The sequence below is a fragment of the Aedes aegypti genome, chromosome 1 (assembly GCF_002204515.2).
Source record: "Aedes aegypti strain LVP_AGWG chromosome 1, AaegL5.0 Primary Assembly, whole genome shotgun sequence".
NCBI classification, from domain to species: domain Eukaryota; kingdom Metazoa; phylum Arthropoda; class Insecta; order Diptera; family Culicidae; genus Aedes; species Aedes aegypti.
In genome coordinates, this window is record NC_035107.1 from 284,663,513 (window position 1) to 284,677,481 (window position 13,969).

The 13,969-nt window shown below is 40.5% G+C and overlaps 1 protein-coding gene across 3 annotated transcripts in view; it reads right to left on the reverse strand.

Annotated features, from left to right (window-relative positions):
• Positions 1-1,263: 1,263 nt before the first annotated feature.
• LOC5575947 overlaps positions 1,264-13,969 on the reverse strand; it is a 547,305-nt gene continuing 534,599 nt past the window's right edge. For 2 of the 3 annotated variants that reach the window (XM_021838036.1, XM_021838034.1), the window contains exon 9: positions 1,264-4,725. In XM_021838036.1, the coding sequence (XP_021693728.1) occupies positions 4,580-4,725 (146 nt within the window). In that variant the 3' untranslated portion in view covers positions 1,264-4,579. Of the gene's footprint in view, positions 4,729-13,969 lie in introns of all 3 variants that reach the window. The other variant, XM_021838035.1, reaches the window with a different exon arrangement.

Genomic DNA, 13,969 nt, shown 5'->3' on the forward strand with positions numbered 1-13,969 from the left:
TATGGAAAAACCGCATTTGGTTACTAACTTATGTCACTGACTGTAAGTGTTAGGTTTTAAAATTGAGACAGAGCTTTAGGACCCTATTCGCTCCCAATACGACAATTCGTCCGGTGGGGTGTGCTGCTGTCGTCATGATGATGGTTGACGAGAGCAATGTCAAACTCATTTATGGTTTTAAAACATTCGGAACAAAATATTTATTTTCACCGCTTACTTCACTTATGTATGAAATTGAATGAGATCCAATGGTAGAGAATTCATTTATCTACCCAATGATATTTTTAGGGGCAGCGAAGAATGTTCCGAAGCGTGTTTTATTCAAGCGCAAAAATCGCTCAGGCGAAAGTTCCAATGAAACTAACCTCACATATCTTGGTTTTCCAACCTCAAACTAGTGCTCCTACCAGCCGGATCTCAATTTTTATGAAAGTAGTGCAATAATACAAAAAACAAACGTATGTAGAACATAGAGAATGGATATTCCTACCTTTTCCGCCTTACTGTTTCACTGTAAACCGTCTTATATCAGGAAAATAAAACATTTTTCCCCACAGCGGCATGTGATGGATGCGTGAAAAATCAAATCTATCATCATCTGACTAGTTGCGCTACCAAAGTATAGATGGCTAACAGTATGTTGCGTTTTGCGATTGGAAGCGTATTGAATAGTTTATCTTAGATGCTTTATGTGTACTTGGCATAATAAATTGTGGAGCTCCCTTCTAGACGCTAGCGAATCGTGACTCTTTTGAAAAGAATCGTGATTTATTCGGTAATGATTGGAGCGTGTGTCACCTGAGTGAGTAGTAGTCCTTGATAAATCGCGTCGCTATTTAAACAATTTAAACTGTAGAAGAAAATGAACCCAAAAATGGTCATTGAAAGCTTAAATAATGTTTTTTCTAGAAAATTTCGGCATAAGGAGATACATCCATTTTTTTAGTTTATGTAAAGTAAATATGTTTTTAATAAAAGTTTTAAGTTCTGTAAAGTGATACATCTTAGCTAGATATATTAATGTACTTTCTTCTGTTGTTTTTCTATTCTTGGTTTACTTCATACAGCTATGAATAGTAGTAGTAGTAGTGTATGTGTGTTTTTTTCTGCAGTTTCATTCTTCTTTCCGCGTTGTTGATGTGTTCTTCGATCCTTACCACTTGACCATACTGCCTTTTCGCTATAATAATGTAATTGAAATAGTACTTAAGACTTTTTTTTGTTATTTTTCCAGTTTTTTCTCGAATTATTTCCTTATCTGTGTTTGTGTGTGTTTAGTGTTAAGGTGTTTGTCGTGTACGTGTGACTGCGGTCCACTGTGTTATCTATAGAAAATAAACCTCGAGAGAAGAGAATAGCTTTTGTTTCAGTGTGTTTATTTTTTTAATGTTTTTTCGGTTTTTTTTCATCTTGATAAATAGAATAAGAGAACAAGAATAGTCTTAAGATTCTTAAATTCACGTTTGTGGTGTAATAATCGTAGAAAATAGTTTGCTAGCGCGATTGTTTCTGGTAGCGCTAGTTATAGTAGCTAGTAAATAAGAGCTTTTCGCATTCACATTCGTTTTTCGTGTGTTTTTGGTTTGGTTTTGATTTTTTTTTATTAAGTTTTTGTTTCGCCTACTACCATTCTATCGCCTATTATGCTATTTTTCTAAACTCTATTCAATACTTTTAAATTTTTATTAACGTGAATGTGTTTTGGTGAGCGTGTGAGACTGAGTTTCATCATGTGGATGTGTTTGTGAGTGTCGATCAAATCAATATGGTTATATGGTTGAATTGTTTCTTAATTATCATTTCTACTCAACGCTATCACTCTATTTTCTCACTGAAATTTGCATATGAGCAAAACGTGTTAATTTTGAAATTCTTCCCCAAATTTCAAAATTCAAACGTTTTCAACTCGGGTTTCCGTTCTTTCGGTATCTGATTTTTTAAGTTTTCTTTTATTGCATGTCTCGATATCTGAAGCTATTCTTTTTACTCTGACTGTAAACGCGATTCGCGCTATTTTTGCTACATCTATGTCTATTTGTTAAGTTTTTTTTCATTGGTTATAAATTTATCCCATTATTACCTCTAGTTGCTTCTAGGTTGTTAGAAATAAGAGCTGTTCTGAAAAGGAAGAATTTATTATGATTCAAAAAGGGGGTTTGTCAACATCTAAATGGCGATACAAAAGATGGCGAACAAGTCGTTTCATGGTTAGTCATTGTTCGAGGAATTCACCGTCACAAATGTCACAGTTCTTCGCCCTTATGTTCGCAAATCTACTCTGTTTTCAAATTGTTCCAAGCTTGTTTTTATTTGGATAGATTATATGTTTAAATTCTCCTTCTAGCATTAAGGTATTTCGATTAAAGCATTTTCTTTTCTTTTGGTCGATTACTGTTAAGTGACACGGGCAAAAAATCTCATTCACAATAACATATTGCGTGTAACGGATTTAAACTGAAGCTGGGTTAGGGGAATGCAACATCGCAAAGCATTCTGACAACGCTTGTGCTTGGCTCATTCTTACATCGGTAAGTGTTTGTTGTTTTAAGATTAACTTTCCCTTGTTTGTTTTAGACCTATTCATATATAAGGGGTGAAAGTTGCAATGTGCGCGAATTATAAACAGTGTGAGTGAGTGCGACGTCTGCTGAGACAAGACCACGGCTTCCGAAGCTAGCAAAGTACGAAATATTTCTCCAAAAATCTTCCCCTATTTTTACAGAAACATTCCAGAGATGGCGCTTTGGTTACGGTGAGTCAGTTTGACGTTCATTCGTTTTTTTTTTATTGTGGATGGTTTCCTTGGTGATTTTTTTGTGTAAGTTTAGCAGTAGAATTATTTTTTTTCGACTTAATATCACATGCGCTCCTCACTGCCATTAGAGTAAATATTTTTGTATTGATTTTACGTTTATTCGTTAATGTAAATAAAAGCCCAGTTAAAGATAGCCGCAAATAAAAACGTTCTTCATACATTGGTTTTCTTCATCAAAATTACTACTCTAGAGGTGTTGAATCGTAAAACTGTTGTGCTTATATTTTTCTTAAGATCAACTCTACGCGTTTTCTTTATTTATTTTGATTCTGACACTAGGGTGTAAAGCAGTCATATTTGGTTAGTTTATTTTTTTTCTCAATTTTCTAGATTAATATCTTTGTCATCTCCCACATTGGTATCGCTCAATTGTTCATGAATTGAAGTAAAATCTTGGTGCTACTTATTTCTGTCTTAATTAAATCTCTGAACGGCATTTGCCAATACTGCCTACTGTAGCCCAACTACATCTGTCACTCGTATCTTCGTTTAATGGTTACTATGTTATTCAGAAATTTTAATTCAAACTAGTGATCAGAAGTCAAAGCATGCTACTGCTGTTACTGTCACATTTACCACGTCAAAATCGAACAAATTTTCTTTGTGTTTGTTCCATCTCTCATCCGGCTACGATCCGTCACATTTAGATTGTCATTTAATTATGCGCGTTTAAATAGAATTCGCCATTTTGCTACACAAACCATACAAAACCAGCACTGATGATCATGGAGTCGATCTCTACGGCGTTTGAAGAAATAAACGTCTACCGGTATAGTTGTTCCTACGATCGTATCGATTATGAAAATGCTATGATATTTATCTGAAGATCTAATATTTCCCACTTTAAAGATGACGCTACGGATTATTGACTCTCTCTGGTAAACTGACAGCTACTAAAAAAATATAGAACTGATTATAATTCATGGTTTCCATATGCTTCTACTACTCGTCATAATAATGCTCTACGATTCAGCTCTACTACTTCGTTCTAGTACTACCACACTCCTTCGTTCACACTGAACTGGAATTGATGTCTGTGTGTGAAAACACTTTTGCGCGCGTTGCTACGGGATATGACGATGATTCTTTGCGTCCGTAGGCGCCTACTTCGGCAAGAACACTGATTTTCGATCCAGTTGTTTTCAGTTTTTGTATTTCAGTCCTCAACGTAAGTCCATATCTTCATTTGTGAATCGAAAATAAATGCTTTTACCCTACCTATTGTTTCGTATTTCATTTTATTTTATCATTTACCGTAAGGGAAAGCTTTCCTTTGAATGACGACAAAGCTTTGCGTGGCTTTTGGAAGATGCCTTTCTATTTATCAGTTGGAAAGTGTTCACGGCTCTTTTACAGAAGAAGTATTACTAGCGGTATTCTACTGTTTGTCTCATAATTTCTACGATCAGATATAATTGCTTTTGCGGTTGTTCCTTCCGGTTTACGAGTTTGAGTAAGCAACGGTCTTGTTTTATAGTTCTTGTGTAGTGGTTTTAATCTATGGAAAAGATCACTTTAGTATGCCTCCATCCGTCACTGGAGGAGGTCTTGCCTAGAAGTAGTTTTTCGTCTAAAAATCCATATTATTTATTATGAAACTCATTTCCCGTATTCTCATTTTCAGCAATATATAGAATCTTCTGCGTATTTGTGTCTAGTTTTCGATTAAATGGTCCCTGACAATGGCCGTCCGTCATATTAACTGTGTGTATGTAGAAGTGATGCAGCAGTCCGATGCGGATATTGAAGCCCGTGGATCGCTTCTTAGGATCGAACCTCGGAGATCTCGACGGTGACACTTTCGTTCTGATGATGGTGAGCCGTACCGTTGTCCTTGGCGTGCTGTGAACGGTTGGAGCGGGTCGAGGTGGCCGATGCGTTGCTGCTTCCACGTGAGCCCCGGCGGGAACCTGCTTCGAGGGGCGAGACAGATGGGAAAAACTCAGTAAGAATTGTTCTCGGGTGATCGAGGGGCTATACAATATTCTACCAACAACAACAACAAACAGGGAAAACTGGCCACTACTTATGTCGAATTCGTTTTTGAACCTAGGTTGGAACTGGCGCAACCCGTTCTGAATCACAGTTTCAACCCCAACCCGATTCAGGTTCGACCGGACTACAATTTGCTTGACGTTTGTTTGTTTATGTGTTGATCACCGACCCAGTTCCTAAAAACGAAAACGACATTAGTGAACAGGGGTGACTTTTTTACTGGGAGTTTCAAAATAATTACTCAGGGTCTGTCTCAATTACAAAATTCAACTTAAGTTAAAATCTGACAAAGATGGACGAACACAATCGCCTTGAACAACATGTATGTACCGTAAGGACGCCATTCACCGCTCATGCTCCATTCACCGCTCATTGAATTATTTTGAAAAATCAGAACAAATTTTCACAATAAAAGTCATCAACATGTATTAGTATACCAGAATGGATTGTATCAGAATTAAATTCAAATGATTTAATATTATATATTATATATAGAAAATAATTTTAGACTGTTTAAAGCGGTAAACATGAGTTGAACAATGATTTTATTATGGCAGATCGAAAAATGCTTGTTAGCTGCCACGCTTTAATATGTTGTGGTACTATAGTACAAAGATAACAACCAGCTAATGAAAGTAAATTAATTCCAACTAGTTGTGTATATAGAGCCTCATACTTAGGATGAGCGGTGAATGGCGCCCTACACATGTATCTTTGGCATACATGTTATTCAGTACCATTATACGTAGTTCACATTTCAACTTCTTTCCTACAAAAACAAATGTTTTACCTTGCATCTAGCGCAAAAAGTTGCGAAAAATATCGAAAAACCGATTTTGATAGAATTTAATGTGTTGAAATACTGTTAAATGAGCGGTGAATGGCGTCCTTACGGTACTCTTCACTATCAAATGATGTTAAGCCATGTTCAGTATTTAGCTTTATTTTTGAAATGTTATATTTTAATATTTGATAAACGATTTGTTTCCGTGTATGCTCTCAGAGTCAATACTGTGAGTCGACTGGCCCGTTTGTAGATGAAAAGTGGGAACAGTGTAATAAATAAGATCAACGATCACTATTGGTAATCTAATGCAAATCTAAAATGCGAAGATGGCGCTGTCCTAGAATGGTGATTAGCGCATCCAAGTATAAGTCACTTTGGAAGAAAAATCACCACAATCATTTAACTGATAAGAAGTTGGAAGTTGGGGGCCCAGATAGCCGAAGTTGGGGGCCCAGATAGCCGTAGCGGTAAACGCGCAGCTATTCAGCAAGACCAAGCTGAGGGTCGTGGGTTCGAATCCCACCGGTCGAGGATCTTTTCGGGTTGGAAATTTTCTCGACTTCCCAGGGCATAGAGTATCTTCGTACCTGCCACACGATATACGCATGCAAAAATGGTCATTGGCATAGTAAGCTCTCAGTTAATAACTGTGGAAGTGCTCATAAGAACACTAAGCTGAGAAGCAGGCTCTGTCCCAGTGGGGACGTAATGCCAGAAAGAAGAAGAAGAAGTTGGAAATTCTTATAGGTTATCCTACGGTATTCTTCAAGGGAATCTTCAATAAATTCTTTTATAAATTCCATCAGTGTTTCCTTCAAAGATTCCGCAAGGAATCCTTTGAGAAACTACGGAAGGAATCTATTGACTAATTCCGGTGAAGAAATACTTATAATAAATTTCTGGTATAATCCCTGGAGGAATTCTTGATAATCCTCGAGAATCCTTGGAGATGTTTCGAGAGGAATTCCTTAAGAATTAATTCCTTGAGGAATTTCGGGAGAAAACTTTTTAGAAATTCCGTGAGGACTCCTTTGAAGAGTTACTGAAGGAATCTCTTGAAAAATCCCCTAGAAAAATCCCTGGAAGAAAATTCTGGTAGAATTCCTTAACAAATTCGAAAAAAAATCCGTAATAAATAGCCTGATGGAACCCAGAATAACTGTAGAGGAATACCTGGAGGAAACTTTAGAAGCATTCCTGATAGAAGTTAGAAGTTTTTCTAACGGAATCCATGGAAGAACTTCTGATCGAATTCCTACAGAAGCTCCCAATAAAATCTATTGAAGAACTCCTGATAAAACCCCTAGAGAAACTTCTGATGGAATCCTTGGAAGAACTTGTGATGTAATCCCTGCAGGGACTCCCGATGGAATCATTGGAGAAACTCTTGACAGAATTTCTGTATGAATTCTAGGTAGAATCTCAGAAGGAAACCCTGGAGGGACTACTGATAAAATCCTTAGAATCCTTGGATATATTCCGAGAGGAATTTCTTAAGGATTAATTCCTTGAGGAATATCTTAAGGGTTAATTCCTTGAGGAATTTCGTGAGGCGTCCCTTGATTGATTTCGGGAGAAATCTCTTTAGGAATTCCGGACGAAGTCCCTTGAAGAGCTCCTGGAGGAATTTCTCGAAAAATCCCTTAGAGAAATCCCTGGAAGGAAATTTTGGTAGAATCCTTTAATAAATTCCGAAAGAAATCCGTATACGCAAAAAAAATTGTGCGGTAAAAACTACCGTTTTAGGGGGTTAACTTAAGCGCTCGCACCGGCAATTTTCAGCAGACCAGAAATGCGCTTGATTTTACCATGTCTGTAGTCGGAATCAGATTGTTGTAAATTATTTCTGTCAAATGTGCCAGTAATGCGGTGGGGTGTACCGTAAACATAGTAAATTGGTCTGAATTTCCATGGTAGTTTTAAGAATGGGCGTAGTCAGTTAAAATAGTTATTTTTACCACAGATTTTTTTCCCGTGTAATAAATAGCCTGATGGAACCTAGGATAACTCTAAGGGAATACCAGGAGGAATCTTTAGAAAGAATCTTGATAGAATCTCTGACAGTACTTCTGATGAAATCCCATAAGGTGTTCATGCTGAAATCCTAGGAGGATTTTCTAATGAAATTTTAGAAGTGTTTGTAATGGAATCCATGCAAGAACTTCTGATTGAATTCCTACAGAAGCTCCCAATAAGATCTATTGAAGAACTCCTGATGAAATCCCTAGAGATATTTCTAACGAAATTCTTGGAAGAACTTCTGATGGAATCATTAGAGAAACGCTTGACAGAATTTCTGTATGACTTCCAGGTAGAATCTATGAAGGAAACCCTGGAGGAACTCCTGATAGAATCCTCAGAAGGACTTCTGATGAAATCCCTAGAGCTGCTGTAATCCCTAGAAAAATTTCTGATGTAATCCCTGGAGGAATTCGTAACGGAATCTATGAAGGAAATCCTGACAAGATCCCTATAGGAACTTCTGATGAAATCCCTGGAGGGAGTCCTGATAATATGCCTGACGGAACTCCTTATAAAATCCCATGAAGAAATCCTGATGGAATTCCTCGAAGAACCTCTGATATAATCTCTAGAGGAATTCCTGATAGAATCTCTTGATAAATTACAGGTAAAGTCTCAGAAGGAACTCCTGATGGAATCCCTGGAAGAACTCTTGATGGAATCCCTAGATGAAATCCTGATGAAATCCCTGGAAGAATTCCTAAAGGAACTCCTGAAGAAAATTCTGATAGAATTTTAAAAAGACTCCTCATGATATTCCTGGAAAAAATATTGAGGGAATTCCTCGAGGAACTTTTGATAGAATCTCTTGAGGAATTCCTGGTGAAATCTCAGAAGGAACTCTCGATGGAATCCTTGGAGGAACTCCTGATGAAATGCTTGTAGAAATTCCTGAAGATATTCTTAAAGGCACTCCTGATGAAATCTCCAGAAGAACTCTGATGGAAACCCTAGAAGTACTCCTGATAGAATCCCTGTAAGAATTCTTAAAGATGTTCTTGAAGGAACTCCAGATGAAATCATTGGAGGAACCCTTGATGAAATTCATTCAAGAACTCCTGAAGGAATCCCTATTGGAACCCCTGATGAAATCTCTGGAGGAATTTCTGATAAGATTCCTGATAGAATCCCTAGAAGAATTCCTCATGATATTCCTAGTGTTGGCAATGAGATCTAGTTGGCAACTATTAATCATAGCAAACATAGATTAGTTGATTGTTAAATAAAATTCATTCCAAGTTTGTCTCTTGTCAAGATCAGAAGTTTTGTTTCATCCAAGAGTAGAATACCCAGTCTACGGTCATTCACCATTCAAGAGGTTTTGGACCCTACAGAAGTGCAAGATGGAAAGATCTGGAATCGCGAAACTGACGAACGAAAACTACCAAAGAGAAAGCGAGTGGAAGAGAGTGGTGCGAGAAAGCCTTTGGAAGTACATCGTTCCAGGAGCGAAGCCGGAAGGGAAGAGGCTGAAAACGGACTGAACGTGACGGACCTGGCTGCCTGGGATGAAGGTGATCAAAAAGCACGTGCAACCATCGGGCTGCTGCTAATCAGATCTCAACACGGCCATATCCAGGAAACGCAAACCGCCAAGGATGTGTCGAAGAACCTTCGGAAGCAACACGAGAGGAAGTCGTTGACTTCGAAAGTACATCTCCTGAAGCGGGTTTGCGATCTCAAGTTCCAGGAAGGTGACGATATCGAGGAGCATCTGGTCGAATTCGAAAATCTATTCGAGAAGTTGTCTAGCGCCGGTACGAAGCTCCATGACGACCTACAGTCTTAGTTTTCCGCAGTTTACCTAACACGTTCGACGCACTGACCACCACTTTCGAGAAACGGTCGGATGACGAGCTTACGTTGACGCTCGTAAAGGATAAAATTATCAACGAGGTTCAAACGTGAGGAGAAGCTGTTCCGGCGGATTTGGCGGTGCGGAAAGTTGACGGAAAAGGTAATTCGATCGTGTGCCACCACTGTCAAAAGTTTGGCCACATGAAGCGAGATTGTGCTTTGTGGCTGAAACAGAACTGTGGTGAAAATTCCCGAAGTCAACAAGCGGTTGCCATCGATACCAAGAAGCTTGCTAGGCAACATGCGAAAGCAAGGAAGGCTGCGTCGAGTGAAGGAAATTTCATGTTCAGCGCACGAGAAGGACCAGTGATGAATTGGATTGTGGATTCCGGTGCCAGCTCGCAGATGTGCGCCAATCGTGAATTTTTCGTTTCCGTTGAGAACCCTCGTGAAGATACACGGAGCTTCGTAACGGTAGCTGATGGGAAGAAAGCAGCAGTGAAAGGTGTTGGCAACTGCCAAATTCAATGTTACGGGTGAAGAAAAGCAGATTGTGCTGACTGGAGTGCTGTTCGTACCTGAACCTTGTCTCGGTTGGAAAGCTTGTCCAGAAAGGTGCTGACATGAAGTTCAACGAAAACGGGTGTACGATTGCCAGTGGCGATCGAATCGCTGCTATGGCAAGGCGAAGCAACGGTCTCTACTTGGGAGGGAGGCACCGATACTACACACGAAATATGAAACAACACTATTTTAAACTGCAAGATAATTTCAGCTCATCAACGACAATCAAGGCAGGCTTGTGGAAAATCGTTCTTTTTTATTTTGATGTGCACCTTCGATCTTTCTGGACAAACATGAGAAAATGGTCAAAGTGTTCTGTGCATTTTATTTTCATTTTTATTGGAAAAGAGTAAAAATATGCGTGTTTCAATACTTTATCTATATAAATAAAAATGGAGTGGTGTTTGTATGTCACGAAATGGCTTGAGAACGGACTATCGGATTTTGAAATTTATCATATAGATATGATCCTGAAGTGTTCCGATGTGTTCGTGCGTATTAAAAACTCAAAATGTTCACAGGAAAGTTAGAAGAAACGGGTGCGAACGGAACTGCCTGTTTTGTATGGGACGTCCATGACGTTTTTCAGCAGCCTACTTGATGGCAAGACGAAGTTTGCCGGGACCACTAGTATTCAATAAAAAGAAAAGGTGCTATCGTGGCATTGCTTTTGGATGTGTAGGAATTGATTTTCAAACGATTGTTGTCAACTTTCATGAAACGCAAAAATATGTGTTGGTGAATTACGCGCTTTTATCATGTTTGTCCACTCTTTAAGATCTGGGCTCACAGTGACAGTTCGTGACAGCAACATTTCGGCTCACCTTGACGTACATAAATTTTGTATTGGTTTCTCCCTCCCAGGTCTCTACCATCTGCAAATAGTGGAGCGTGTGGGTGCTGTGGGAGCGTTGTGAATCGAAAAGCTGTTTGCATAACTGGCATTCTATCATCGGGACGTGAAGGTCATCCAGAAGCTGGAAAGCCGACAACTAGCCACCGGTATAACATCAAGAAATGCGGACTGGTTTTGCCATGTGAGACGCGTATACAAGGTAAGATGGCACGGCTACCATTCCCGAAGAAGGCAGAGAAAATGATCTGTGTGGACCAATGTACACCGTGACACCGGGTGGTCGTAGGTTTTTCTTGGCCCTCATCGATGACCACAGCCGGTATACAACGGTGTACCTGTTGAAGAGGAAATCCGAAACGTTTGATGCAATTCAGGATTACGTGCAGAGGATGAGGTCCGACCAAGGAGTAGAATACCGTGGCTTCAATTTGGTTGCTTTCCTGAAGCGTGAAGGCATCAAGCAGCAATTCACAGCAGCATGCTCGCCGCAACAAAACGGGATCGCCGAGAGAAAGAACCGTTCGCTGGTGGAGATAGCTAGGTGCATGTTACTGGAGGCGAGAATGTCCAACCTCTACTGGGGCGAAGCAATCAACACGGCGAACTACCTTCAAAATATGCTGCCAACAAGAGCGGTTGAGTTAACGCCCTACGAAATTGGGCATGGCGCCAAACCGGATGTTTCGAAATTGCAAGTCTACGGGTCTACAGCGTACGTTTTCGTTCCTGATGCCAAACGAACGAAACTGGAATCCAAGGCTGAGAAGTTAACCTTCGTCGGCTATTCGGTGCAACATAAAGCGTGGTGGTTCATCAATATGAAGACGAACAAGTTGATCGTTAGCTAGGATGCTCGGTTCTAGCCACCGACAGATAACAACGAAGTGGTTCCTGCAGATAAAAAAGGTACGTTATTATCATTCGAGATAGAGCAACAGAAGCAAGCATGTCTGCCAGGACCGGCAGTCGCGGCTGGTAACGAGCCAGTTATTAGTGATAGCGAAGATGATTTTCATGGATTCGAAGATCATTCTGACGACAGCCTGTATAGACGACGACGACGATGACCACGCCGTACCGCAAGACGAAGATGTGTCACAACCAGAAGTGGAAACGGCACACAATGAGCAAGCTGTGGGTACAACATTGCGATCAACCAGAATGAACAAAGGTATCCACCATCAACGCTACTGTGCTGACGGTAGACTGGCACACTATAATTGCGATGAGCCTCGAAGCTACCCAGAGTCAGTGTCTAGGCCAGAAGCAAATTTGTGGAAGCAATCCATGCAAGATGTGCTGCAGTCGCTGCACGAATGCAACACGTGGGAGCTGACCACGTTACCATTAGGCAAGCATGTTGATGTGAAGACAGCTTACCTGAACGGAGATCTGAAAGAGACGGTATATATGCGGCAGACTATGCGGGCTAAAGCAAGCCGCTCGCATTTGGAACCACAAATTGGACGACGTGCTCAATTTCAAGTTATAGAAGAACGACAGTTGTCTCTACGTCAGGAGGAGAAAAGGTAAGTTGGCCTATATTGCTGTCTACGTTGATGATTTCGTCATAGTGTGTGAGACCGAATGGGAATACGAGGACATCATCAAGAAATTGAACGAATTTTTCACGGTGACATCACTCGGGGATTCAAGTGACCCGTTCGGGGAAACATATCGCGCTGAACCAGAAAAGGTACATCAAGATGCTCCTGGCCAGGTTCGGTCTAGAAGATGCAAAACCGTCAAGCTTTCCATTGGATCCAGACCACCTACATCCAACGGAGGAGATACCGCTGCCCAATAACCACCAGTATACCAGCTTAACTGGGATGTTGCAGAAGCAGTTTCGATTCTTGGCAGAAAAACTAGTTGTCCCTCCCAGGCTGACTGGGTGTAAGCTAAACGCATCCTGCGATACTTAAAAAGTACTGTCGACCACGAACTGATCCTGGGTGCGGATTCCAAGGATCCCCAAGGACACCAAGGATCGCAAATCGACCACTGGTTATTTGATCCGGTACGCAGGTGGTATAATTGAGTGGTTCTCCAGGAAGCAGCAATACGTGACCTTGAGCAGTACAGAAGCAGAGTAGGTACGTTGCAATTACGGAAAGCTGCAAGGAGTTGTCCTGGGTTTTACGGCAATTCGACGATCTGGACATCAAGACTCAGCTGCCAGTCTTTATCCACAAAGATAATTAAAGTGCAATCAAACAATTGGAATCTAATTCCAGTGAACGCCGATCAAAACACGTGGACACGAGATTTCACTACGCTCGTCAGTTGAAGCAACAGGGAATCATCAGTCCACAATATCTTCCAACATACGAAATGATTGCAGACATGATGACGAAGCCACTTCCTCGTGTCAAGCAGTCAACGTTCCGTGTCGCAGCTATGATTCTTCCGTCGAGGAGGAGTGTTGGCGATGAGATCTAGTTGGCGACTATTTATCATAGCTAACATAGATTAGTTGATTTTTAAATAAAATTCATTCTAAGTTTTTCTCTTGTCAAGATCAGAAGTTTTATTTCATCCAAGAGTAGAATACCCGGCCTACGGCCATTCACCAGGGGCCCAGATAGCCGTAGCGGTAAACGCGCAGCTATTCAGCAAGACCAAGCTGAGGGTCGTGGGTTCGAATCCCACCAGTCGAGGATCTTTTCGGGTTGGAAATTTTCTCGACTTCCCAGGGCATAGAGTATCTTCGTACCTGCCACACGCGATATACGCATGCAAAAATGGTCATTGGCATAGTAAGCTCTCAGTTAATAACTGTGGAAGTGCTCATAAGAACACTAAGCTGAGAAGCAGGCTTTGTCCCAGTGGGGACGTAATGCCAGAAAGAAGAAGGCCATTCACCATCTAAGACCTAGGAGAAATATTGAGGGAATTCCTCGACAAACCCCTGATATAATCTCTAGAGGAAGTACTGATAAAATCTCTTGAGGAAATCCAGATGAAATCTCAGAAAGAACTCCTGCTGAAATCCCCAGAAGAACTCTGATGAAGGCACTATGCGAACTTCTGATAGAATCCCTATAGGAACTCCTGATGGAATCATTGGATGAACTCCCGATGAAATCCATAGATGAACCCCTGATGAAATCCTCGGAGGAATTCCTGATTA